At 45.5% G+C, this 25902-nt stretch overlaps 2 protein-coding genes across 8 annotated transcripts in view; both read right to left on the bottom strand.

The window, feature by feature from the left end:
• WDR88 (WD repeat domain 88) overlaps nt 1–921 on the bottom strand; it is a 45343-nt gene extending 44422 nt beyond the window's left edge. For all 5 annotated transcript variants that reach the window (XM_042920380.1, XM_042920375.1, XM_042920378.1 and 2 more), the window contains exon 1: nt 561–921. In XM_042920380.1, coding sequence (XP_042776314.1) covers nt 561–872 — 312 coding nt within the window. In that variant the 5' untranslated portion in view covers nt 873–921. The remainder of the gene's footprint in view (nt 1–560) is intronic.
• Nucleotides 922–1921: 1000 nt separating this feature from the next.
• The window catches only part of GPATCH1 (G-patch domain containing 1), a 40108-nt gene continuing 16127 nt past the window's right edge, over nt 1922–25902 (bottom strand). For 2 of the 3 annotated variants that reach the window (XM_042919706.1, XM_042919704.1), the window contains 12 exons: nt 22992–23071; nt 19476–19680; nt 17450–17746; nt 16050–16228; nt 15677–15804; nt 14878–15014; nt 14384–14550; nt 9984–10200; nt 8616–8723; nt 6433–6530; nt 4759–4907; nt 1922–2200 (listed from right to left, as the gene is read on the bottom strand). In XM_042919706.1, the coding sequence (XP_042775640.1) occupies nt 2170–2200; nt 4759–4907; nt 6433–6530; nt 8616–8723; nt 9984–10200; nt 14384–14550; nt 14878–15014; nt 15677–15804; nt 16050–16228; nt 17450–17746; nt 19476–19680; nt 22992–23071 (1796 nt within the window). In that variant the 3' untranslated portion in view covers nt 1922–2169. The remainder of the gene's footprint in view (nt 2201–4758; nt 4908–6432; nt 6531–8615; nt 8724–9983; nt 10201–14383; nt 14551–14877; nt 15015–15676; nt 15805–16049; nt 16229–17449; nt 17747–19475; nt 19681–22991; nt 23072–25902) is intronic. The other variant, XM_042919705.1, reaches the window with a different exon arrangement.

Consider the following 25902-nt stretch of genomic DNA (forward strand, 5'->3'; position numbering starts at 1 on the left):
GTTCTTTGAGTCTCAGAGTATCCCAGGAGCTTGTTTGCTAATTTTGTTTCAGTTCTCTGCTCCGATTTTAAAGCCTCCGTGGGGGGTTTCGGTTTGGAAATCCTTTTCTCATCCCCAAGAATTCTGTTGACAGGCCACCAGCCTTTGTTTCAATGCGGTGTCTCTCCAGCTATCGCTGAGAAGACAAAGTAGTGTTGGTAGGTTTTTATTTTTTTATTCTTCTAAGTTTTCTGTTGCTGCTGGAGCTAACTCGGTTTCATGGGCGTGGAGGGCTCCTTCGCCGACCCTGGGGTATGCACTTGGGGTTGTCACCATGGGGACATTTGGGAGGCTCAGCCAGAAACCACACTCTGGGTTGGGTCAGGATCCCCTGCTTTGGAACATTGTCCTTCTCCCCCAGGGCAGCCTTGTTTTCCCAGGGACAGCAGCCCAAGGGCTTCACTCAGGGGCCCCCGGCAATGCCAAGTTGGTCCCCACAGGTCCCTTAGCCGGCTCACTGCGCCCTCCCCACGTGTGGGGGTCAAGCCTGTGCTCCTCGCCCCCGCCCCCGGTGGTCTGACCTTGGAGAGGGACTCCTGGTCGCCCCAGAACTTCTCCTCAGGCATCGGGTGCTTCTCTAATGGCAGTGAGCGTCTGCCCACCTCCAGGGGGTCCAAGCCGGACAGCAGCTGGCCCTGGCGTGCTTCCACAATCGACAGATGGAAGCGGCCATAGCCCCTGACCAGGGCCGCACGGGGCAGCTTCTGGGGCGGATGCGCAATGTCGCCGGAGGGGACCAAAAGCGGCTGTACTTCACACTGCTGTGACACTGTCTTCTTGCCCTTGTCCGGGGCTTCCGGGGAGCCGGGGGCACAGGGTGGCTCCGAGGCCATCTCAGAGCCCCACCCGCTGGTTTGCCGACACCCAGCACCCCTGCCAGGCCACGAATGAACGGTGGCACCACGCGCCTGCGCCCCACGGCCGCTTCCTGGGAACGCCACGCCCTCCCCCTCGCGCTGCGATCTCGTTGCTTCCCCTCCACGCAGAGCACGCTTACTCCCAGAAAAACGGGGTTCCGGCCCTGGGCACAAAAGGAATGAGGCCAAGCATGTGAAACGAGCAGCCCCACCCCCAGGGCTTTCCTTTGGTTCTCCCTGGCTCCCTGTCCCAGGACGATTTCTGTGTGCCCTCGGCCTGCGCAGGGGTTCGTGGCGGACCCACCTCACGTGAACAAGAGAGAAATGATCACTAGATCTAGAATGGGCCATGCATGAATTAAGATGCAGCTGTTGGAGGCGGGGACGCATATGAGAGTACGAAGGAGAGATGTGTCCCAATGTCAATGACAATAGGAGAGAACGAATGTCACCTCCAGTCGGGTAGCAGCCCCACAGATAGAAAAAGACTGGGTGGATATTCCACAAGATTAAGGGCTGTCATCTCTGGGTGGCTGAAGTGGTCTTCTTCCTTCTTGCTATTTTTAAACTTGTTCAATTGTTCTGATCTTTCTATGAGGTCACTTTGAATGCCAGCACTTTTCTCAAAAGTCTGGTTAGTGCAGATGAGGCAGCCTGGGAGCGGGGCCCCAGGGCTGCAGAGCAAGGACCTGATGCCTGTGTGACTCGGGCTGTGGGCGCACACTCCCCAGTTCTTGGTATGGGAGACTATGTGGGACACTTGGGGGACATCCACCTGGAGAGGCTGAGGCCACCTGCCAGGACCCTGATGCTGGGCCCCCTGCTGGACTCCCAGCCACCACTCTCCACTAGGAGAGGCAAGAGCCACGCGCGGACCACCTCCCTCTCACACGAGTCCTTATGTAAGGCCAAATGTCTTTATCTGGACTCAGCTTTCCCCATTAGCAAAACTAGAGAAAAACCCTTCACTTTTCATTTCTTTTTTAAAGTTTCAGGAAATAAAAAAAAAAAAAAATCAAAAAGAAAATAGAAAAATTCCATTTTAATTAAACTGTACAGTCTGAATTATTTCCTCTGACACTAACTGAGGTTAAAAATAGAAATCAATTTCTGCAACCTTCCAAGGCAGCCTTTGAAATGTCAAGGTTTTAAAAATTATTTTACAGCATGAATTTACATATAAATACAATCTGTACAATGTATTAACTTAGCAATCAACGAGCTTCCATCATGGAGGAGATCTGGTACTGGGACAGACCAGGGCAGAATTCAATTACTGCCGCCTTAGTGGAAGACTTTTCAGCCTAGAAAAGGAAATAAAAGAGAGAGGACAATTAGATAAGAACCGAAAGCCAGACAGCTCCTTGGGGGCCGAGCACACCAGACCTCCCCAACTCGCAGTGGTACATCTGGACTCCTAGAATACAGAGGACAACCACAGACCATGAAACCATCATTTATTTATTTTTTTTTAATTAGAGAGAGAGCACAAGCAGGAGAGAGGGAGGGAGAGAGAGAGCGAGGGAGGGAGAGAGGGAGAATCTTAAGCAGGTTCCACACTCAGCTCGGAACCTGATGCAGGGCTCGATCCCATGACCCTGGGATCATAACCTGACCTGAAATCAAGAATCGGATGCTTAACCGACTGAACCACCCAGGCGCCCCTAGAAGCATCAGTTTAATCTGCATTCTTAAAAATGCTTCTCTGTCACCCCCAAACACACAGGGAGACTCAGTCTCCACATCTCATATTAGGACCTGTTTATAAAAGCAAGTTCTAATCCTACTCACCTAGCTCCTGTAGGACCTTTGGGAAGAAGCTGAAAAAAAAACCATGTTTGCTCTAGGGCCAAGGGCTCCTGAGCTGGCAGTCTTAAATCTCAGCTTCATGCACACAAGGGTGTTCATTGACTACAGCTGGGTCACACTGGCTCTAGATCCTTGCTCAACAGCCCCAAAGTGAAAAACCACATGTCCGCAACAACAGAAGAGATGAACGCTCTGGTGTGGTCACATAAAGGGATACTCCCTGGCAATGAGGACGAACCAGCTGCTGCAGCTGATAACATGGGGGACTCTCACAAACCAATTCAAGAGTCATACGTGGTTCCTTTAAGTAAAGTCCAAGCAGTAGAGTAACCAACGGTGACAGAAGAGGGGCTACCTCTGGGAATGCGGGTAGGCATGCCAAGTGGGAGGAGACACGAGCAGCTGTGGGGTGCTGGCGTATCCCTTGATCAGGCGGTGAGAATGCATGGAGCTGGAAGGTGATGGTCTGTGCACATATATGTATGTGTGTGCACTAAGGTGTTTGCTTAGCTGTATGATTCTACGTCTGTGAAATTCTAGAATGGGCAAGACAATCTGATAGAGACAGGACGGAGAGGGGTGTCTCAGGGGAAAGGGGTGGAGGCGGCAGACCACGGTTCCACCCAGAACCAAGTGGCACTGTCACAGCAGAAAAGCATCAGGGCCCTTACCAAGAGTGACACTCCATGCCAGGTGCTGGGGATGCAAATGAGACCCCTGTGGTCATGAGCCTCCCACTGTCCTTTGCAGAAGACAGGGGTGAGGCACAAAGGGTGGAGGGCCCTCGGGGCTCCAAGGTTAGAACCCAGGAGGCTCGGTGGGGAGGAGCGGGGGGACTAAACCTTTAACAACCACAAGAGTGAAGATTTAAGTGCACTCCACACCTCTGACCCTCCCTTCCTTGGAGAGAGGTGCTCTCAGGTGTGGGAAGAACCCCTCCAGCCCTCTTCCTGTGCCAGGATGTACATAAATGTACACACAGGGAAATCCAAAGGCCAGAGGACATTTTAACATTAACAGCACTGCCTGGATACACCGTTTTGCAGCTTTTGATCTCTTGATGGTAAGTTTTAGATGCCAATCAGCACACAGCTCTCTGCCCACATTTTCTGATTGCTGCACAGTGTCCCACAGCAAGCCCTGCTCCCGCCCTCCCACCACGCCCTCCAGATGGGCACTGAGGGGTGTCCCCGCAGGAATGACTCATCAGATGGCCCCAAATCCTCAAGAGTGAGGTTCTGTGGCCATGTGACCTAACCTCCCTGGGCCTGGCCGTCCCACCTGGGAGATGAGGGGACCCACGTGTCTGCCTCGCTGGAGTGCATGAGGACGAAATGAGCAATGCCCGTGGTGTGGGCACCTTACCATCACGCCGGCATGCAGGAGGAGAGGGAAATGTAAGTTGGCACAGCCACTTCAGGAGGCTCGGGATTAAACTGAAATGCTTATCTTTGTATTTTTGAATCATGAGAATCTGCTGTCTGTTCTGAAGAAGTAAATGGAAATGAACAAGGGGGTGGCACTTGTATTTCCAGACAGCAAGATATACCTACAAGGCCACAGTAGTTAATGCAGGTGGGTAGAACAACATCAAATGGCTAAGAAACCAGAGTAGAGAATGGAGGAGGAGGCCCTCGGAGGCATGGGGACTAAGAACAGGACCGAGCTACTCTTCCTTTAATGAGCTGGTTCAGCAGGTAGGGCTGACATGGCCAGGGCTCACCTGTGCCTCCCCTTTCATCCTGGGCCCGCAGATGGACTTCCCCTTCCTGGCTCCGTGGGGGCCAGGCTGTGCAGCAGTGAAGACTGTGACATCCAGATAGGACCACAACAACCCCCAGCGCCACCCTCCACCCGTCCCCTCCTAGGAGGGCCATGCACCGAAGTGGAACACACTGGGGTCCTGAGTACCTTTCTTGGTTTTCTTTCTTTCTTTTTTCTTTCTTTTTCGATATACATATCGATCATTTCTGACATTTGCCTCTCAGCAAATACACGGAGATTCCAACAAGCCTTGGAAGGTTTCTGAAAACCAGTGCCCCCCACTGCCTACCTTCTCAGCAGTTCCTGGGGTGACAGGTCTACAGTCCCTTCTTCACCACTCGGGCTGTCGCTGCTGTCTGTACTCTCAGAACTACTGCTCTTCTCTGGTTTTTTATTCTTTTGCTTGCCTTTGTGTTTGTGCTTCCGGTGTTTCTTTTTCTGAAAAAGAAAAGGGCGGTGGGGGAGGGGGGACAACTGGGTGTTTCCCTCCCTGACTGGGCACAATGACAGGCTAAGGAGGCATTTGGTTGCCGGAGTCATTCAAAAACAAAGACAAAACATCTCATTTGGAGCGAGCTTCAGTCTACGATGGGACAGACCAGACAACACAGCTGCACGCACACACTCTGAACTGACCCTCTGGCAACAGACACGGCAGAACCAGACATGGTCAGGATGCCATCTTGACACTTAGCCCCCATCTGTCTCCTCCAAGGTTGACGAGGGAGACAAAGGCAAGAGAAACGTAGCTTCATTGAAATCTCCTTACAGCTTGCAGCCCATTGATACGCACCACCGATAGAAACGTGCAGAGTGTGACCTTCCTCGAGGAACTCGTGGCTGCCTTAGTGCCTTCACGTTGATGTTCGATTAAAGACTAAAAGTAACCTTAAGAGCAGCTAGCCCCTCAAGGTCCTGAAAGCCTTGCTTCCAAATTCCTTAGAAACTTACTTAAAAGTATATAATCAGTCACTCTCACAACCCCGGTGCAGCTCTTTCTGCCTTGGGTCCTGTCCCCGTGCTTTAATAAAATCACCTTTTTGCACCAAAAGCGTTTCAAGAAATCTTGCTCAGCTGTTTGCTCATGAACCGTGCTTCACCATGTCATCAAGGTGACCCCTGCCACCTCACATGAACCTGACTGGGGCCACGTTGTTAGGCACATGTGATAAACTACGTATCAGGATGGCACAATGAGAAGCACAATGAAGAAAACAGTAGAAGGGTCAGAGAACAGCAGATACACTGGTAAGAAATGAATGAATTTGGTTTTCAAACCTGGCAGCACCAGTTTTTCCCTGTGACACAAGAGGATGTTCATCATCTTCCCTGCTCAGGAATCCTTTCTTTCTGGCAGCCAATCACGGAGCTATTTGTTCTCAATTCCACCACTGTCCTGACCACTCTGGGGCCCAACACTAACATCAACTGAATTAAAAGCCTGTGCCATCGCTGAAAACACACGGATGGTGGGACAGGGGTGTCAAAGTGAAAGCACGCGCTACTCTTCCTAAGTTCCTTGACCTCCAACAGCAAGCTTTGAACCCAACTCTCTATCCATAATGATGACAGAGCAGTTGAGGAAAAACGTTCAAAAGAATATCTTCATCTGATATTGAATGAGTAACCAATTAACACTACTTTATTAAGATTCAACCATTACTCCCAAGTATTTAAATGTCCTTTCCTCCTACCTTTTCATGTTCACAAATAAAATGTTTTTAAAGTAGAACTGAATAATTAAAATATTCTGCCTGAAAGAAAAACAAAGTTCCTGCAAATTGAAGGCGTACATGAGTGTCCACATTCCTGCCAAGGTATAGAGAGGCCTGTGTGCCCCCACCTCGGCCACCAGATATTCTCCCTGCCTGGCTTCCCCTGTCACCCCTGGGGGCTTGTCTGCATGACAGAAGCAGGGACATCAGAGCCTGCACGCTGTCCAAGACGCCCGGAAGTTACTTACCTTCTCTTTCCTCCGTCTGTGCTCTTTCTTGGTCTTATGTTTTTCTTTGTTTTTTTTATGTTTCTCTTTCTGAGGTGCCTCAAGTTTCTGACGAACATCTGAAACACAAACGTTAACACATGAACTATTGGGGAAAATAAAGCCCAAATTGTTGAACAAGGAATGTGACGTAGGTGGAATGTTTAACATTAAGGTGGGACTCCTGCCCTGCCTCGCTGACAAACAGGTTACCTGTCACCTGGTAGCTCTATATTTAGAAACTGCCAGAAGCCTCAACGCAAGACTTGTGTGAGCCAACCCGTATCTTGCCACAGCCTTATCTGCCAGATGAGTCAGATGGACATAGAGTCGGGAGAGAAAAAGCACAAGCCTGTTTTAATTTAACATCCTCAGGCAGCTCAGGAGACAGACCAGAGTCTGAACCTCAGCTTGGCCGCCAGCTCCTCCCTGACCTTCCGCACGTTGCTCAACCTCTCCAAGCCTCAGTTTCCCCATCTATGAATAGTGACAGGAAGAATCCTTGCTCTCTCTGGGACACAGAGGATTGGACGGAACCGTGCACATGAATCCCGTAGCCTAGAATCTGGCACATAAACGTCAGCTCCCCTCACATCATCCTCCCTTTACTAAAGCACATTACATATGCGTTTTATCTTCTAAGTTGAAAAAAAACCCTAGAAAATTAGCATGAAAACAACATAATGTACATAATCATTAAAAAGGACCAAGCAAGTAGCATACACTTAAATTCTCCACCTCCAAACTCTGACCAAAATGTTTTCATAGGTCATCAACCTCCAGGTCACCAAACCAACAAAAATCAATTTTTTCCACCTAAAGAAAAGTTTCAAGGGAATTCAGAAGAACGGATATTTTCCAAATCTAGGTAACAGGTGCCTGTAACTCTCTGGTCCTATTGCTTGGTCAGATATTTTAAAATCGGACTTCTCCAAACTTTTGTTTTTAAGTGCTTGTTTTTGAAAAACCATTCCCCCTCAAAAACCCACAGACAAAATTAAGTAATTAACTATTACAAGGATATCAAGGACGGTCTGGGAAATGGGAATAAATAACTTTGCTCTTAAATTCCAATACACTTACTTTAAGCTGGAGATCTGAACTAAAGCAAATAAGAAATGCATTCATTTCAATTTTTCAAAACATCACACTTTTTATCACCTCTTTGAAAGCTGGCTTAATTAATCAAACCAATGTTTATACGTGGGTGCTATAGGAAACTATGAAGCAGATAACAGAATTATGTCATTTATATACCTGGGCCAGGTTATCAGATGTTTGTTAACCTGGCCTTCAAGGAGATGATAATCCAGTCTAAACATTTTAACAAAACTGTCCATTTAAGACACTGAATGGAAGTTGTTGACCGATACTGGGGACGGAGGATGGACTATGTTTACTTCTGAAAGAATTACTTTTGCTTTATTTGCTACATCAGCCAACACAGAAAAAAGTCTCAGACTACCCTTTTCCCTACAATTCCTCACCCATCTCTGTGTCCTAGATTTTTACTTTTTTATTTCTGTAAGTGACAACATTTGAGATACTCGGGACTCTATTATATATAACGGAAAGTTGAAGGAAAAAAAAGTTTAAAGGTCTCAGGCTGTAAAGCAACAATTCTCATTTAGGCACTAGGTGGAAGTAATGAGATGCAAAATGTAGCTAAGAACAAAAAAACCAGAAACAAACGTATGTACAGTTGATCTCAAACAACACAAGTTTGAGCCGTGCAGCTCCACCATGGTGGGTTTTTTTTTTTTTAAGTAAATCCAGTACAGTACGGTAAACATGTTTTCTCTTATGATTTTCTTAATAACAGTTGCTTTTCTCTAGCTTACTTTACTGTGAGAACACAAGATATAATACATATAACATATATAATAAATGTTAATCAACTGTTCATGTCATCAGTAAGGCTTCCGGGCCACAGTTGGGTATTAACAGTTAAGTTTTGGGGGGAGAACAAAGCTATATGCAGATTTTCAACTGTGCATGGTGTTGGCGCCCCTAAACCCCGCCTTGCTCACAGGTCAACTGTAGGTATTTGGTCAGCCTCGTGTTGGCCTAGATGGGCGGAAGTGATAACACGGTTAGAGCTGTCACAGCTCAGGGGAGACGCTGGTGCCGATGCAAACAGGTGAGCCAAGGAGCTCTCAACTCACTGGGGCAGAAGACGGGAGGCAGCCGTGGGCCGAACGCTTCTCTTTCGTCTATCTGCATCTTTTGTATCGGAAAGGAAGGTGCAGACTCCTGGGCTACCGGCTCGCTAGCTGAAAAACACCAGGGTATTAATTTTGTCTATTTATGTTAGTATTAATTAACATTTTACTAATATTAACCTGTTCGAATCTTTAATTAATACCTGTTGTCACCAGATAATGTAAGCTTTTCTTTACCACTTTGCTGAGGATACAGTAGGCAAACCTGACCTCCAACCTCGGGGACATTTGAGCTGGGAATTCAGTCGCACGAGGCACCTGCAAGCAAGTGCACCAGTGGCGACAACACAGGGGCATATACAGCACACGCTCCAGGTCACCTCACTGAGACCTCAAGGGTTGCAAGATGTCCTCGAGGAAAGATATCCTCAGAGAAGAAGAAAAACTTACAAACAGGGATCTAAGACAGTCCCAGCTCAGAAAGCTTAATTTCATTGAAAATAAATGATCAAAGAGGGGGAAAACTGAATACAAACACACTACCGTGTTCACATTGGTAATGCCATTTTTTAAACAGATGACTATGTTTTCATACAGAGGAAAGAAAAATGCAAAAAACCTGGAAGAGCATGCATCAAAGTATTGACAATGTTTATCTCGGGGAAGCGGGATTCCAAGGATCCTGGGCTTTCTACAGTTCTATATTTGTAAACTTTTACAGTTCAAGTATATATCGCTTTGTAATAACAAACAAGCTGGTTACCTTTTTCCACAGAAATAGGAAACAGGCATTTGCAAACTGCCTAAGAATAAGCGATGTTTTAGATCTCTATGTAACTTCTTGGTTCAAGGCCCTCAAAACTTATACCCAAGTCTACCACACACTGTCGGGGCTAGAAACCCCTCTCCCCCCCTGCCAAAAGGCTGAGATGGAAAATTCTGTCCACCCACCCAAGCATCTGAAAAACCTCCCACTCTTACAAGCGCCCAATGACTTCCTTTCCCGTCCAAACTCCTGGCTGGCAGAAGTGCCCTGTACACTTCAGGACCAAAAGTTGCCAATAATCCTAGCACCTCATCATCAACCAATTAAAAAAAAAAAAAAACACGCTATTTTTTAAACAAAAAATTCTACTATTTTTTAATTCTTCTCAACTAAGATAAGTGGGAAAAAGGGTATTATCAAACATAACTATCATAAAAATGCACCAGAAATTTACATCCAAATCCACAACTGAAAATATACAAGATTAAAACATCGCTGCCCGCTAATTCTCCTGGTTTAAAACTGCACACTAAACAAAAAAGCAGCTTCTCTAGACACATCCTCATTTTCTCCTTTAGATCCCCAAATCTAAAGTAGCGACATACCACGTGCCACGGATGATGTTTCTGCCGAGTCAGTTTCTTGGGAGCTTTTGAAGTCAGCTTCCCCGGTACCTGCCTGATCATCCTCACTGTCGCCTTGCTCATCCTCAGAGGATGAGGACTTCTCATCGGAGGAGCTGGCAAAGATGGCCTTAAATAAGTCCATGGATGGGCGGCTCCCTTCTCCTTCAGTCTGTGAATCCACACCTTTGCTTACACTCTGTATTAACAATGAAATGAGTCAGGAATGAAGAAGCAGAGGTGAGGGGAGTCAGACGTTCTAGAAACACACACACACACACTCTTATGTTTATGCTCAGGTACATGGGTCTCCATACCACACACGGTCTAACTAAACAATGGCCACTCACATGGCATTTATTCTTGTGATGTTTCTGATTCAACAACTGCAGAGCGAGCTGACTGGTAGAAGTAGCTGAAGGTTCTCATGGAGACAGGTCATTAATCAGAATTGCAAAGGACTCACAAAAATGCAGTTGGAACCAGCACAGTGCTTCTGTCCTGTTTTCAAGAGTCTATCAGCCTTCAGAGGTCCAAAATTAGAGGTTAATGAAGGCAGGGGCCTGAACCTAACTAGGTCAATTGTCTGCTAAAACAAACCTTCACCATTCTCCCTCAATTTTAAACAAGACCTAAGGTGGGAATGCAAACTGGTGCAGCCGCTCTGGAAAACAGCATGGAGGTTCCTCAAAAAATTAAAAATAGACCTACCCTATGACCCGGCAATAGCACTGCTAGGAATTGACCCAAAGGATACAGGAGTGCTGATGCATAGGGGCACTTGTACCCCAATGTTTATAGCAGCACTTTCAACAGTAGCCAAATAATGGAAAGAGCCTAAATGTCCATCGACTGATGAATGGATAAAGATGTGGTTTATATATACAATGGAATACTACTTGGCAATGAGAAAGAATGAAATCTGGCCTTTTGTAGCAACGTGAACGGAACTGGAGAGTGTTATGCTAAGTGAAATAAGTCAGGCAGAGAAAGACAGATACCATATGTTTTCACTCCTATGTGGATCCTGAGAAACTTAACAGAAGACCATGGGGGAGGGGAAGAAAAAAAAATGGTTAGAGAGGGAGGGAGCCAAAACATAAGAGACTCCTAAAAACTGAGAACTGAGGGTGGATGGGGGGGTGGGAGGGAGGGGTGGGTGGGTGATGGGTACTGAGGGATGCTGTTGGTACTGATGGGTGCTGTTGGGATGAGCACTGGGTGTTGTATGGAAACCAATTTGACAACAAATTTCATAAAAAAAAATACTGAGAACAAACTGAGGGTTGATGGGGGGTGGGGGAGAGAGAAAAGGGGGTGATAGGCACTGAGGAGGGCACCTCTTGGGATGAGTACTGGCTGTTGTATGGAAACCAATTTGACAATAAATTATATATATTAAAAAATAAATAAACAAACAAACAAGACCCAAGGTCTTATAACATAATGTCCAAAATGTCAAAATGTCCAGGATGCAATCCAAAATTACTTGGTATACAACCAATCAGGAAAACCTCAACTGGCAAAAGACAATTGATGGACGCTAACCCCAACATGATAAAAATGTTGGAATTATGTGGCAGACTTTAAAGCAGCTATTATAAGCATGCTCCAAGAATACGGCCAAACAGACGGAAAGATGAAAAGGTCTCAGCGAATAAAGAAAAGATATAAAGGAGAACCAAATGAGGATTTTAGAAATGAAAAATACAATAACCAAAATAAGAAATTCACTAGATGGGCTCAAAATAACAGCGGAACAGACATGACAGAAGAAAGAGTCAATGAACTTGATGGCAGATCAATAGAAATGATCTGATTTAAATAGAGAGAGAAAAAGAGACCAAAAAGAGGCCTGTGGGCCAATATCAAAAAGTGTAACATTTATGTCATCAGAGTCACAGGAGGGGAGTGAGAGTGTGGAGCAGAGAAAATAATGGCTGAAAACGTCCCAGATCTGGTGAAAAACAAGATTCAGGAAGTTCAGCAAAACCCCAAACAAAAGAATCTTGAGGAAACCCACACTCATACATCATAACCAAACAGCAAAAACCAAGGACAAAGTACAAATCTTGAGCAGCCAGAGGAAAAATCACATCATTCTAAGGAGGGGAACACGTTGAATAACTAAATTTCTCATCGTCAAGCAGGAAGGCCACAGGGAAGTGGTACAACATTCGTAAAGGGTTAAAAGGAAAGTCCTGTTGACCCAGAATTCTGTATCTGGCAAAAACACCATTTAGGAATGCAGATAAAACACACATTCTCAGGGGCGCCTGGGTGGCTCGGTCCGTTAAGCGTCCGACTTCAGCTCAGGTCATGATCTCGCGGTCTGTGAGTTCGAGCCCCACGTTGGGCTCTGTGCTGACCGCTCAGAGCCTGGAGCCTGTTTCAGATTCCGTGTCTCCCTCTCTCTCTGCCCCTCCCCTGTTCATGCTCTGTCTCTCTCTGTCTCAAAAATAACTAAACGTTAAAAAATATTTAAAAAAACACACACACATTCTCAGATGAAGGAAAATTAAGAGAACTGCCCTCTCGAGTTAGAACTTCTCTAAAAGAACTGCTAAGTAAGGGGAATCCCTCAGACAGAGGGAATGATAGGAGGGAGAGCTGGCACTTCAGGAAGGAAGAAAGAGCAACAGCAATGGTAAATATCCAAGTAAATAAAACGGACTGTCATCTCACCAGTTCTTTAAACATGTCCAACAAGTGGAAGCAAAAATTAAAACACTGTCTCATGAGGTTTTCAGCGCATGTGCACATAATACATAAGGCAACATCATAAAGCTGGAGAGTGAAGGGACCTACAGAGTGGTAGAGATTCTATATTCCACTTGACGTGGTAAAATATCAATTCCAATTAAACTGTGAGAAAATAAGCATGTATATGATAGAGCAATCATTAACAAAATAGAGTTAATGGGGCGCCTGGGTGGCTCAGTCGGTTAAGTGTCCAACTTTGGCCAGGTCATGATCTCACAGCTTGTGAGTTCAAGTCCGGCATCGGGTTCTGGGCTGACGGTGAGGAGCCTACATGGACTTCTCTCTCTCTCTGTCCCTCCCCACTCACACTCTCTAAATAAACAAACTTAAAAAAAATGGGGGGCGCCTGGGTGGCTCAGGCGGTTGAGTCTCTGACTCTTTACTTCGGCTCAGGTCATGATCCCAGGGTCGTGGGGTCCCAGGGTGGTGGGGAGCCCTTGTTGGGCTCTGTGCTGAGTGTGGAACCTGCTTAAGATTCTCTCTCTCTTTCTCTCTCTCTCTCTGCCCTTCTTCCCGCTCGTGCTCTCTCTCTAAAATAAAAAATAATAAAACACTAATAAAATTATGAAATAAAAAGATAATATGATACTGATGAATCTCAAAGGTATGAGTCTCAAAAAGTTATATATGTATATTGTCTGATTCCATTTACGTAATATTTTGAAAAGAACAAAACTATAGATACAGAGAAGAGATCAATGGTTGATGGGGGTTTTGCAGGGAGGGGAGGGTATGACTAGAAAGGGACAGCATGAGGGAGTTTTTTGGGGTGACGGTACCATTTTGCATCCTGATTGTGGCGTGGTTCCACAAATCTGTATCTGTATAAAAACTCACCAAACTGCACATTTTAATGCATGTTCCTTTAAAAGATAATTTTAAATGAGGCTATCAGAAATAAAACCAACTTTTTGATAATTCCAGAGAAAGAAAAAAAAAAAGGCAACACAAAACACTCAAACTCTCTAAAGATCTGCAGTGCTATTTCCTAGCTTATAGATTAATGTTCTAAGAAAGTAAGTTCCTTTACAGTTTCTGTAAAGTAAGTTTTTATTAAGCGAGATGTCCATACTTGACTGATTTCTTTTTTTAAAAAAAAGAAGTAAAACTAACTTTTTATTAAATTCAACTTTCAACTATTAGACCAGCAATTTTTTACAAAGCCAATGGATATTTTGTTTACACTCCCCACAAAAGAAAACACAGTGAATTTTATTTCAATGGCTGATGCTAAGTGAAAGCCATCCCTGGCAAAGAAGTTCACACCTTTCCTCATATGATCAAAGACATGATTGAAACTACTGCAGTGTAGAGCAGGTGCTGGCAACTACAGCCTCTGGGCCAAATCCAACCCACTGTCTGCCTTGTAAATAAAGTTTTATTGGAACACAGATGAACCCAATTTTTTTCCATATTGCCTGTGATTTCTTTCCCATTTGACAGCAGAGTTGAGTGGCTGCAATAGAGACTATATGGCCCACAAAGACTAAAATATTTACTATCTGGCCCTTCTCAGAAAGCTGGCAGACCCCTCCTATCAAGTGATGACAAAGCACCATCACAGAGAAAGGCAAACGCCCCAGTCAGCCTGGCAAAGAGAACCTGGAAGCCCCAGATACCTTATCTGAGAGTGACTCCGTCACATGTTCTTCCTCTTTGATGACTAAAGGGCTGGACTCTTGTGTAGGTGGGCCAACTTTTGATCTAGCCAAACTTAAAAATTCACTAATGGAATCTTCTTTCTTTTCTTGTTTAGATGTATCCCATCGTGATGGTTTTCGTGATTCTGAAAGGTGGGAGGACATAGACGTGATATCAGAATGTGGCAAGTAAAAGGCAAGCTCTCCATTCCAGCTCTTTCATTCATTCAAGAATACCAGCAGACCTACTGTGGGCCAGGCATGGTGCAACGTGTCGGGAACATGGCAGGTGCTGAGGCAGAGCCCCAACCCCAAACAGTATACGTCTGGACTCTTACAACACGAGCTAATGTGTTCATATGAGCGATTCCCTTAATGGAGGGAGAGCTCACACCGTGTGTACCCAGGAGACTTTCCAACAGGATCAGGGTTGAAACCATGGTCAGCCATGGGCCCGAGGAAGCCCCACTCACTGTCAGGACCTTGGTGTTGCGGCCCTTTTTCACTCGCTGCTTGAGTTGCAGGTGAGGAAGCAGTCTCTGGGAGTGTCAGAAAGTTGAAGACTGAGTATTTGTCACGTTTCACTCTTGGTAAGCCAACCAAAGTTGAACTGCAGGGTGAAAAGAAAACACATATATGTAATTTCAAATAACAACTGTGAGGATAACATCTAGTTCGTGTGAAGTTTTCCATCTTGTGTTTTTCACCACTAGCTCTTCTCTTTGCTAAGAGGCCCCTGAAGGTGATTGTGCTTCTCCAAGCAGTTTAAGAATTTGGAATGGCTGATGTTAGGGCCCACGAGGTTTCCCTTATTATAGTAAGAGCTAGAATTTAACTTTGAAAATGTATTCCCATGAAGGAAAAGCTCCACTGCTAAAAATATACTTAAATTTTCTGACAAAACCTCAGATTCAACGAAAGTGTCGAACTTGTATAAAGAATTAGTGTAAGTAATATTCTAAATGTAAACTATATGTGATTATTAAAAAGGTGGCAAATCAGACCAGCATTAAGTTTTTGTAACTTGACATATCTGAGTTTCACATCTTTGGTAGAGAATAAAGTCTGCTTTCTGGATGTTTGCTTATTATTATTATTATTATTATTTTTAGTAACAAATTAATGGAAGTTAAATCTGCAAAATCTGCAACTCCAAGCATTTACAAGTAAATTCATCTAGAAAAAGGGAATTTATATGAGTAGGTTAGGGGGAGAGTTAACTTTAATATGGGGGAAGGAGTACTGATGTGAGGACAGATTTATCCAACTTACTCTGGATAAGGGTCAGGGACATTAAACCTCTTACACAGCAGCTTGTCAGGATGCCACTCAAATGTGTCTCTGGTAAGCTTCCCGAACATCTTCATCCTCACAGCCGACTGCTTGTCATTGACATCATTCTGGGAAAAGACATTCATTCTGTTTCATCAAGCGGTCACACCACCGCCCTGAGTGCTCTTTCACTGAAAAGCTTTCAAGCAACCTTCCAAAATTTCCAAACGGTGCTTATGCTGCGCCACTGTGCTAAAGGCATAAATCATTCTTATTCTATAATGCCACGTGTATTCTGATCATTCCACTGAGGGATCTAAAACATTTGTTTGAATTTTACAATTCATCAGGTAGGGATGTGATGGCGACAGACCTCTTGGTCTCGAGGGACTTCCACTTGATCTGAATCGTCCTCCTCCTTGGCATGTGTGAACCTCGAGGACAAGGTCGAATGGGAAGACACATACAGCAGAGCTGCCCGAGCAAACTCATCCCGCTCGCGGCCTCGCTCCCATTCTGTCATACTGGGGTCCAGACAACGTTCCAGGGCATCTACGGTACAAGGAATGAGAACCTGCTTCACTCTTAGGAAAAACGTAGGGCTTAGAGAAGAACACCCAGTGGGTCCCACTGTGTCTCTGTAGATTTTACCAGAGAGGCCACAAATCTGTACCCTGGTTTGTAAGAGCATGGCGGGGAGTACCTGTCAGGTTATATCGTCTCCCCCTCAACATGATGCTTTTATTGAATTCTGTCTACCACACAGAACAGAGAAAAACATTTTGGGACTCATGCTCAGTTAAATCTTCGAAGCCAGGGGCGCCTTGGTGGCTCAGTCGGTCAAGCATCTGACTTTGACTCAGCTCACGATCTCAAGTTTCGTGAGTTTCAGTCCCGCATCAGGTGAGCTCAGGCTCCACTTCGGGTGAACATGAGCCCCGCTTTGGGTGAACCCAGCTATGTCCTCTCTCTCTGCCTCCCCGCCCTCTCTGCCCTTTGCTCACTTGCGCCCTCTCTCTTTCTCTCTCAAAACAAAACAAAACAAAACAAAATAAAACAAGACAAGACAAAACAATCTTTGAAGCCAGGAACTTGCTACCACTCCGGGACAGTGATAAGTTCATCCTAACTATATTCCTAAGTCTTGGCAGAAAAACACTCCTTTTTCTAACTTTTGGGTTTTTTTAATTTCATAAATAAACACTGGGGGTGGGTTCTTAGGTCTGCTTTCGAAAACCGACCCCTCCGATTTGCTGACGACGCTCACGAGAACTGCTATGAATAACCGTAATCCCTCTCCTCAGTCTGGCTGTATTTACTCCGTAGATCACAGAGTGATTTTTCCCCCCTTGTAATGGTTCAACAGCCAACTACCTTTTTAAATCAAATTTTAGGCCATGATTTAGGGCTGGATGATTAGGATTTTAAGACAAAGTGGGAGATGACCTTGTTCTCTTGGTGTGAAATGCAACACTTACAGAAGGCAGGCATCTGCACACAGTAAATGGTCTGTAGTTTAGCAGTTGCCACTGCCAAGCCATGTTCTCTACGTCAACAGCTATCTTTGGGACCTGAGATATGGAGAAACACAAGCTGCTTGCTCCTACTTTCTGAGGTCAAGAGCCAGGCACTAAAATCTTTGCACTGTTTGCAGCAGGACAAAGCAAAACACCGGCGGAGTGGGGTACTTCAACTTTCAATCTGGGACAAGGGCCAGAACGGCAAAACTGTTTCCGCTGGCTGAGAGGTGGGAGACCCAGGCCCAGCACCCACCTTTCTGACCCCGTTTCATATGTACTAAAAACTCTTCATATCGTTTTTGCTTTTCTGGATCTTTCGCGAAAGGTTTGAAGTTGCTGGCTCTCGTGGCAGCTGTCCCACCACTCAATGCCATGTGCCACGAGCAGGAACCCACGTCCGGAGAGGAAGGCTGGGGTCTGCTGCTTGAGGCCTTCTGGGCCAGACTCCTGGCCTTGAGTTGAGCTGCTTTAAGGTCAGTTGCCTGCTTCATTTCTCTGATTCTCTCTTTATCTTTTTGGGACAGAAACTCTAACACTGAAGTAGATGAACCTAAAAAAAACAGTAATATGGAAGAGATGAAAAGTACCCTAAGACAACCACAGTGACATTTCTGTGGTACGTACATGTTCAATATCACAAATGTACATAATTAGAGTATCTTAGTTTTTCATCTGTACTCGTATTATCCCTGGGAACTAGACAGTGAAAATAACATGACTCCTATTTTACAGTTGGCAAAAATGGAGGTCAATACTTGGATGTTTATCAGGTGAGTGAGTGGTCCTAGAACAAGGAAGCTGACATCCCGGGCTCCGGACCTCCAGCCTGAGGAGGCCACCACCTCCACAGTCCCACCGGGCACAAGCCCTGGTTCAGAGCCAGCTGCCCCTGCGGCATTCACTCCTGTCATAGCACCCACTGAGCACTGTCCTGGGCCGGGAGGACACCGGAGACAAAGTCCCGCTCCCCTACATGGGGGCATGGAAATTAGAGAAACCCAAAGTCAGCAACACCAGAGGATGGCTACGAGAGGAAGACCATGAAGGAAACAGGTTGACATGACTGAGGGGGCCTAGAGGTGAGGGCTGGGAGGGGGAGCAGGGAATCACTAGCATATGTGAGGGGGCAGGGGAAGCCCGGAAGGTGCCTCCAAAGAGATAATATTTGTGGTGAGTTAAGTAAAAGAAGCCGAAGTAGAAGGGAAGAGCAGAGGCAGAGGAGATGGCGAACATCAAGGCCCCGATGTGGCACGTCGCGGTGGGCAGGGTCAGAGGGAGGGAGGCAGGATCACAAGGCTAGACTCAGGGGGTTCAGGGAGAGTAGATATGGCTTGAAAAGAAGGCACGACTGGATCCCGTAGCCTGGTGGGGAGTCTGCATTTGTCTTCAGTGTGAGAAGTACTGGACTGTTTAAAGAAGGGCAGTGATATCATTCGGTTCGTCCGGCTGCTGTTGAGGGGAAGGGACTGCAGATGGGAAGAAAAAAGGAGGCTGATAATGAGGCTCTGCAATAGTCTGGGCGAAAGAGGGTGGGCGCTCACTCCAGGCTGGAAGCAGCCGAAAGGCAGAGACATGATGGCGTCCCCAGTGTGTTGGGGACAGCGCTGAAAGGACCTGCTGATGGACGTGGGTGGGCAGGAATCAGGATTCCTACGTTCTGGTCTAAGCAGCAGATCACTAGTGGCATCATTCACTGACAAGGGGAAGACCGGAGGAAGAGCGGGCCTGGAAAAGGAAGTGGGGAACCAAGACTTCCGCTCTGGTCTGTTATATTTGATGTATCTATTGGGCTCCCGAATGGCAAGTCCCAGTTCACCTCTCACAGTGGGTCTTTCTGGGCCAGCCTAGAGGGGATTCTCCACACTTGTCCACACTTTCAGATGCACTCGTCCCTTTTAGGCTTTCGGGAAAGAGCTACAGTCCCCTTTCCCCTGAGGAAAAAAATCACACATTCTCAGGCTGTGCAGGGACAGCGAGGGCACCGGCGTCCCTGATCTGCACCACATTCCTGGACAATTATTACAAGTCTGAAAACCACTGAGCTTAAGACAAGAGCTGCGATTTCAATGGCACAACCCAAACTTGTGTTAGAAAACAAGTCTTAAGAAATAAAGGATACGCACACTGCTATGTGTGCTGCTCACAAGGAACAATTTTGTTCTCACAGTGTGGGAATACTCAGTCATGTACCAAGTGTCACTGAGAAAACAACTTTCCGTTTTGATTGTGATAACGCCAATTACTATCAATGTAATGTTCTTAATCTCTGTGGCGCGTACCTTGAATGGGTGTTTCTCCCAGCAACTCCGCCCGCTTGGAGGCATTCAGCTGGTGCCTACTGTGTGTCCCTGGGTCAGGCATTGGCTTCCCAGCTGACTCTGACAATACCTGGACTAAGTGGGTGTTCTCTGAGGTTGCAGCTACCACAGGTCTGAAATAATGTACCGGTCGATAGTCTCTCGGCAATTCAGGTGGTGGGTAAGTCTTAAAAAACAAAAAAAAAACAAAAAAACCCCACAAAACTCAGAAAAGACAGGCTGTAAGATGACCATGTTTGACTTACCCAAGAGAACCCATAACCCATGAGTGTTGTGAACCCTGCCCTTGCCTGGCCAACATCCAGCAGGAGGGTCGCACTGGGAACAGCCTCTCCAGATGTCTAGCCAACATCCATTCTGGATCTGGAGGGTCACCGGGACTCTACTGTTCCAATGGCCACACATCCTGAATGTTACCCCTGCCCACTTCTGCAGACAGATGCCAATATGCATGCGTCATGTGACAAGAAAGATGACAGTAGGTAACGCAACGTATCTGCCCACATGCAGAACTGGCCTACTATAAATTAGAAAACTTAGAAAAGTTCGACTCAAGGCTTAGAAAAGACATAATTACTTTAAATAAGTTATTTTTCCATTCAGAATTATTTTTCTGGTTACATTTCAGTTCCAAAGTAGAGTTTCAGGACTTACTTTTTTGATCTGAGGTATTTTTAATTCAAAAGCTGACTGAATTGAAATTGAAATATATCTGAGAAATTCAGGCACTGATGATGATAGAACAGATACATTAAAAGAAAGTATACCGCACTTTTATTTTTTTTTTTAATTTTTTTTAACTTTTATTTATTTTTGAGACAGAGAGAGACAGAGCATGAGCAGGGGAGGGGCAGAGAGAGAGGGAGACACGGAATCTGAAACAGGCTCCAGGCTCTAAGCTGTCAGCACAGAGCCCGACGCGGGGCTCGAACTCACGGACAGTGAGATCATGACCTGAGCCGAAGTCGGATGCTTAACCGACCGAGCCACCCAGGTGCCCCTATACCGCACTTTTAAATTACTGCACAGAAAGGTCTCCCTTGCTCTGAGTCTAACAAACATGTATTTATGGACAGTCTCATTTAAGCCATTTTCTAGATTTTTTCCGCTACTTGAAACCCTGAGCTCCGTAACCAGTGAAGCACCGAATGCTCTCCGGCTGTGGCTCCGGGGCTCACAGAGGGTTTGACAACAGTGACGTCCGCATCCCACCCCACAAAGCTGGCGCCAGGCGGGGTCTCCCAAGCAGCCCAGGTGGCTGAAGCACGCAGCCTAGGGAAGCACCCGGCACAGTGACAGTCTGCAGCAGAATGCTAGTGTCACTGCCAGGACATCTCACTGTTTATCGCCTCAGCCCAACCACCTCCTCTGAACATACGGACTCCCAGATCAGTCGGCAAACACTCTTATGAGGCCGCGACACCCGATCCAGAGGAGCATGGCAGAAAGGGGAGGGGGTGCGTGGCCACAACTCTTATTAATATCCTCCACTGGATTCAAAGCATCCCACTCCCTCTGCTAAATCACGTTCTGTTTGGCCTCTGGATAAAGAGGCTGGGTTTTGAGCCCATATGTAGAATACTTGCCTGTGAAAGGCTAGGTGAACATCGCCCTTCTCTGAACTGTTCCCACGCGGAGCGCTATTCCAGCAAGCTGCACCTCAGGAACCCCCGATGTCTGTCTCCCCACATACAGCCCTCTGCCTCACTGCAGTGAATCTGTGCGTCTGGCACCCCCACGGGAATAGGCTGTCCTTGGGGGCCAGGACTTAGTCCTGGAGGAAGTGAGTCCTCAAGCCCTGAGTCAAGCGAGTACTTCTCAGCCTTTTTTATGCTCTCATACATGTAAAAAACTAGCATCGTCCTTTGACGTTACTTGACATTTCTGGTAATAGTATCAGTTTACCATGTGCCCAAAGCTGTTCTGAATATATTCTGCTCGCTGTTATAACATTTTCGCGACTAAACAAATCAAAGCTGCTGTAACACCAAATGTGGTGTTTCGGGCGGCACTGCCCCTGGCCTCCCCTCTTCTGAAGAACCACGGGCCAAGCCACAGAGGTACTTAACAGACGTTTGCTGAATACAAAAACAGAGAGCAAATTAAAGGATGGAACAATCTAAAAAAGGGATGCCAACAAGGCGAATGGCCAGGAGCCTCACCTGAGCTGCCAGCACCATCACCCAGTGATGCCCGCCTGTGGGCACGTGGCTCTGATGGGGGTCAGAGACAAATTACCACTTGGCCCAAGCTGCACAATGACCTCACGAAAAAACAGGACTATCTGGAAAGGCATGTGGAGTTCTCCATGGGACCTGACCCGCATGCACACAGCCTCTCTTCCTTCTGCTTGCCCAGACAAGGAGTTCGAGGAACCCTGTCCACACCAGCCAACACTCTTCCCTGCACTCAGGAGGAGGCAGCAATGGGGGCTTTTCTGACTTCTTAAAATTTTCTACTTTTCCTTAAGTTACATTGCCCTTGGAATTATACCAATTCCATTTTCCCACCAGTTTCTAATGTAATTCTTTTTTTTAATGGAAATAACCATTTACTTAAAACTTGGATTTAAAAACTTAGCAATTTAGGGGCACCTGGGTGGCTCAGTCAGTTGAGCATCAGACTTCAGCTCAGGTCATGATCTTGTGGTTTATGAGTTCGAGCTCCACGTCGGGCTCTGTGCTAAAAGCTCAGAGTCTGGAGCCTGCTTTGGATTCTGTGTCTCCCTCCCTCTCTGCCCCTCCCCCACTCACACTCTGTCTCTTTCCCTCAAAAATAAATAGACATTAAAAAATTTTGTTTAAAGATTAGCAATTTAGGGGTACCTGGATGGCTCAGACAGTTAAGCATCCGACCTTGACTCAGGTCATGATCTCACAGTTCATGGGTTCAAGCCCCACATAGGGCTCTGTGCTGACAGCTCAGAACCTGGACCCTGGTTCAGATTCCTGTCTCCCTCTCTCTCTGCCCCTCCCTTGCTTGTGCTCTGTCTCTGTCCCTGTCTCTCTCTCTCAGAAATAAACATTAAAAAAAATTAAAAAGGGGTGTCTGGGTGGCTCCGTTGGTTAAGTATCCAACGACTTCCACTCAGGTACATGATCTCACGATTCGTGGATTTAAGCCCAGCACTGGGCTCTGTACTGACAGCTCAGAGCCTGGACCCTGCTTCAGATTCTGTGTCTCCCTCTCTTTCTGCCCCTCTCCCACTCAACACTCTGTCTCTCTCTCAAAAAATAAATGTTAAAAAATCTTTAAAAAAAAGATTAGCAGTTAGATATTTTGGATACAAAGTGGTTACTGACATTTCTAATGCAGAATGTGTTTTGCTGGACAATCACTGATAATTATGCTGTTGCTTTCTGAAAACAGAATTCACTTACTTTTCAGTTGTTAACATAATAACTCAGGTTACCTAGCAGTGAATATTTTAAGTACTAAAGCATAAAATAAATAAATAAACAAAATTGTTTTCCTTACTTTTTTAGACGATAAGGGTTTAGAAGCCAAGGAAAATCCATCCAAAATTTTGCCAATGTATCGAAGATCTTTCTCTGATTCTGCAAAATGATGTCATCGATTAATTCCGGAAGCAGAGAAGATTAGAATGGGACAAAAGACGTCAATTGTTGTTTTTTTTTTTTTATCTCCAAGAACGTAAATACCACAAGTCATACATGGTATCTTGCAGAGATAGCAGTAAAGGGGAGGGAAGAATGGCACATAAAGCCATCACACCTCTGTTGACTCAGCCACCGGCAGCCGGGCCCGCGGCACCCTCCGTTGATTAGGCTGCCCCAGATGTGAGGCCACAGCTCTCCAAGACAAGTACCTCAATATTGCTTTTAGAGAAAAAGCCTAGCTTAGGAGGACCTAAGGTGAGGTGTACCAAAGAGTATACTCTATGGAGTAAAAGATCTCAAGAAAAAAACATTAAGAGCATAAGTGTGGATAAAAGTAAAATCCTGACGATAAGAGAGTCATTTCTAAAACCAGGTGAAGAACCAGGGGAAGACTACTCCCCAGTTTCCTTAGCAACTATCCAAATAAGGCACAGAAGACAATGCAAACAGGCCAGCCTGTAATCTAATCTCAGTCCAAATTAAAAGGTACTTCTGTCTTTTTCTCAAACGAAATTCTAAGAAGAGATAAAGATCACCAAAGATCACTCAGAAAACAGAATGACCGATGCCCTCGGACTGGGAGCCAGGGATTGGCCACTGGTTGTGGAGACAACCTCACAGACAGGGGCTCTGTGATTCTCGGGGATTTCCTGAGCATAGCAGTTATGGCAAAAATCCGTATACACGAAATGCATTTTCTGTACCCGAAAGCTCCTTGTGCATGACCACCATGAGCACTTACACAAGGGCCGTGTGGTCCTGAAGTAGACATAGCCGCCCTGGGGCAGGTGGGACGTAAGTCTTCAGCCACTTACAATGCAGCACAGCCCTATAACTATCCTCCTCACCAAAATCATTCTTTGCACTTCAACTCACGTTGAACTTTTGTACCAGCTTCTGAAGTTCCTAAAATTCTGTGGGGTAATTTGAGATTCACTTTGACACTCTTGGCACCCCTATGTTTATAGCAGCATCATTCACAATAGCCAAATTATGGAAGCAGCCCAAGTGTCCACAGGGAGATGAGTGGATAAAGAAGACGTGCTACATACGTGCAATGGAATATTACTCAACCATAAAAAAGAATGAAATCTTGCCATTTGCAACAACACAGATGGAGCTAGTGAGTATTACGCTAAGTGAAATATGTCAGAGAAAGACAAATACCAGGATTTCACTCATATGTGGAATTTAAGAAACAAAACAAATGAGCAAAGGAGAAAGAGAGAGAGAAAGAGAGACAAATAAAGAAACAGATTCTTAATTACAGAGAAGAAACTGATTGTTACCAGAGGGGAGGTGGGTGAGGGAGGGGTGAAATAGGTGATGAGGATTAAGGAGAGTGCACCTGTCATGATGAGCACTGGGTGATGAATGGAAGTGTTGAGTCACTGTATTGTACACCTGAAACTAATATTACACTGTCTGTTAACTACACTGGAATTAAAATTAAATTAAAATAAACAAAAAACATCTTTCACACTCTTGGCATTTTGTATTCATTTAAAGCCCAGCAATTTTACTTCTGTGAATTTATTCTGAAGAAATAAAACACAAATGTGCATCAAGACAGAGCCACAGAATATTTATTATAGCTGTATGGATCATGGAAACAAATAAGAATAATTAAAAAATCAACCACGAAGACTGGCTAAATTTAGATTCACTCAGTGAAAAACCTTAAGGCCAAAAGTATAGAAAGTTGTGTCTAGGGGTGGGAGAGATGAGGAGGCCACGGCAGAGAGGGGATAAGGGGAGTCTGGGGGGATCGGGGAAAGTCAGCAGCTCAGGCTTGATGTGGAGAAGGGTAGGATTCAATTAGCACAAAGGTGTTGTATAAAGGAAAAGCCAAAGATCTGACCCAGGAGACAGATCTAAATATGTATGATAAATTAGCAATTATTATATAATTAATATATTCTGATAATGCTAGTCATATAGTATTGTGTCAATATATTGCCATAATCAACATGATCAATAATTAACATGTTAATGTAATCTGTAATATTAACATATTATAACACATTAACATACATCTTTTTAAGTTATAAAAATAATACATAGTCTTAGTAGAAGATTCTGAAAACCTAGGTAACCAAAAGGAAGAAGTGACATCAACGAACATTTGGGCACACCCTCTTCCAGCATTTGTGCGAAACCCTAGATTCGTTTTTTGGCGATCATGACAGAGGCCACGGACACTCAGAGTGCATGCTGTGTGCCAGGCAGGTCTCAAGCCCTTCATGTACGTTAAAATCTCCTTGGGTATATGCCACAGTCATGCCCACTGTCCAGGCAAGGATGCCCGAGGCCACAGCTACTAAGTGGGGAGGGCCAGGGCTGGAATCCAGGCAGCCTGTCTCAGAATTTGTGTTCACAGTCGCTAAGCTCACCACCTCTAAAAACTGGTTTGCGCCTGCTTCTTTTCCTTCTAGAAATGCAAAATAGGCATCCTTTAGGGAAGTTATGCTCGGATTATTTAGATTTCAACATGTATGTTTCAGCTGTGTTGTACAGGAATTAGATCAAATTTCATCTAAAAATGTCTCTGTAGACTGTTTTATCTCAGCAATCACCTCCTTACTTCATTTAGGTGCTTGTTATCATTATAACCAGAGAAGAGTAGGTACTATTTATTCAGTCTTTGGGCAGGTACCATGCCAAACACCGAGTTATGCCACTTAATCCTCACAAGGACCCTCAGGGCGGATCTGATCCTCACTTTACAAATGATGCCCAGAGAGGTTACTAGTCTTGCCCCATGTCCC

Source organism: Panthera leo, chromosome E2 (assembly GCF_018350215.1).
Source record: "Panthera leo isolate Ple1 chromosome E2, P.leo_Ple1_pat1.1, whole genome shotgun sequence".
Taxonomy (NCBI): Eukaryota; Metazoa; Chordata; class Mammalia; order Carnivora; family Felidae; genus Panthera; species Panthera leo.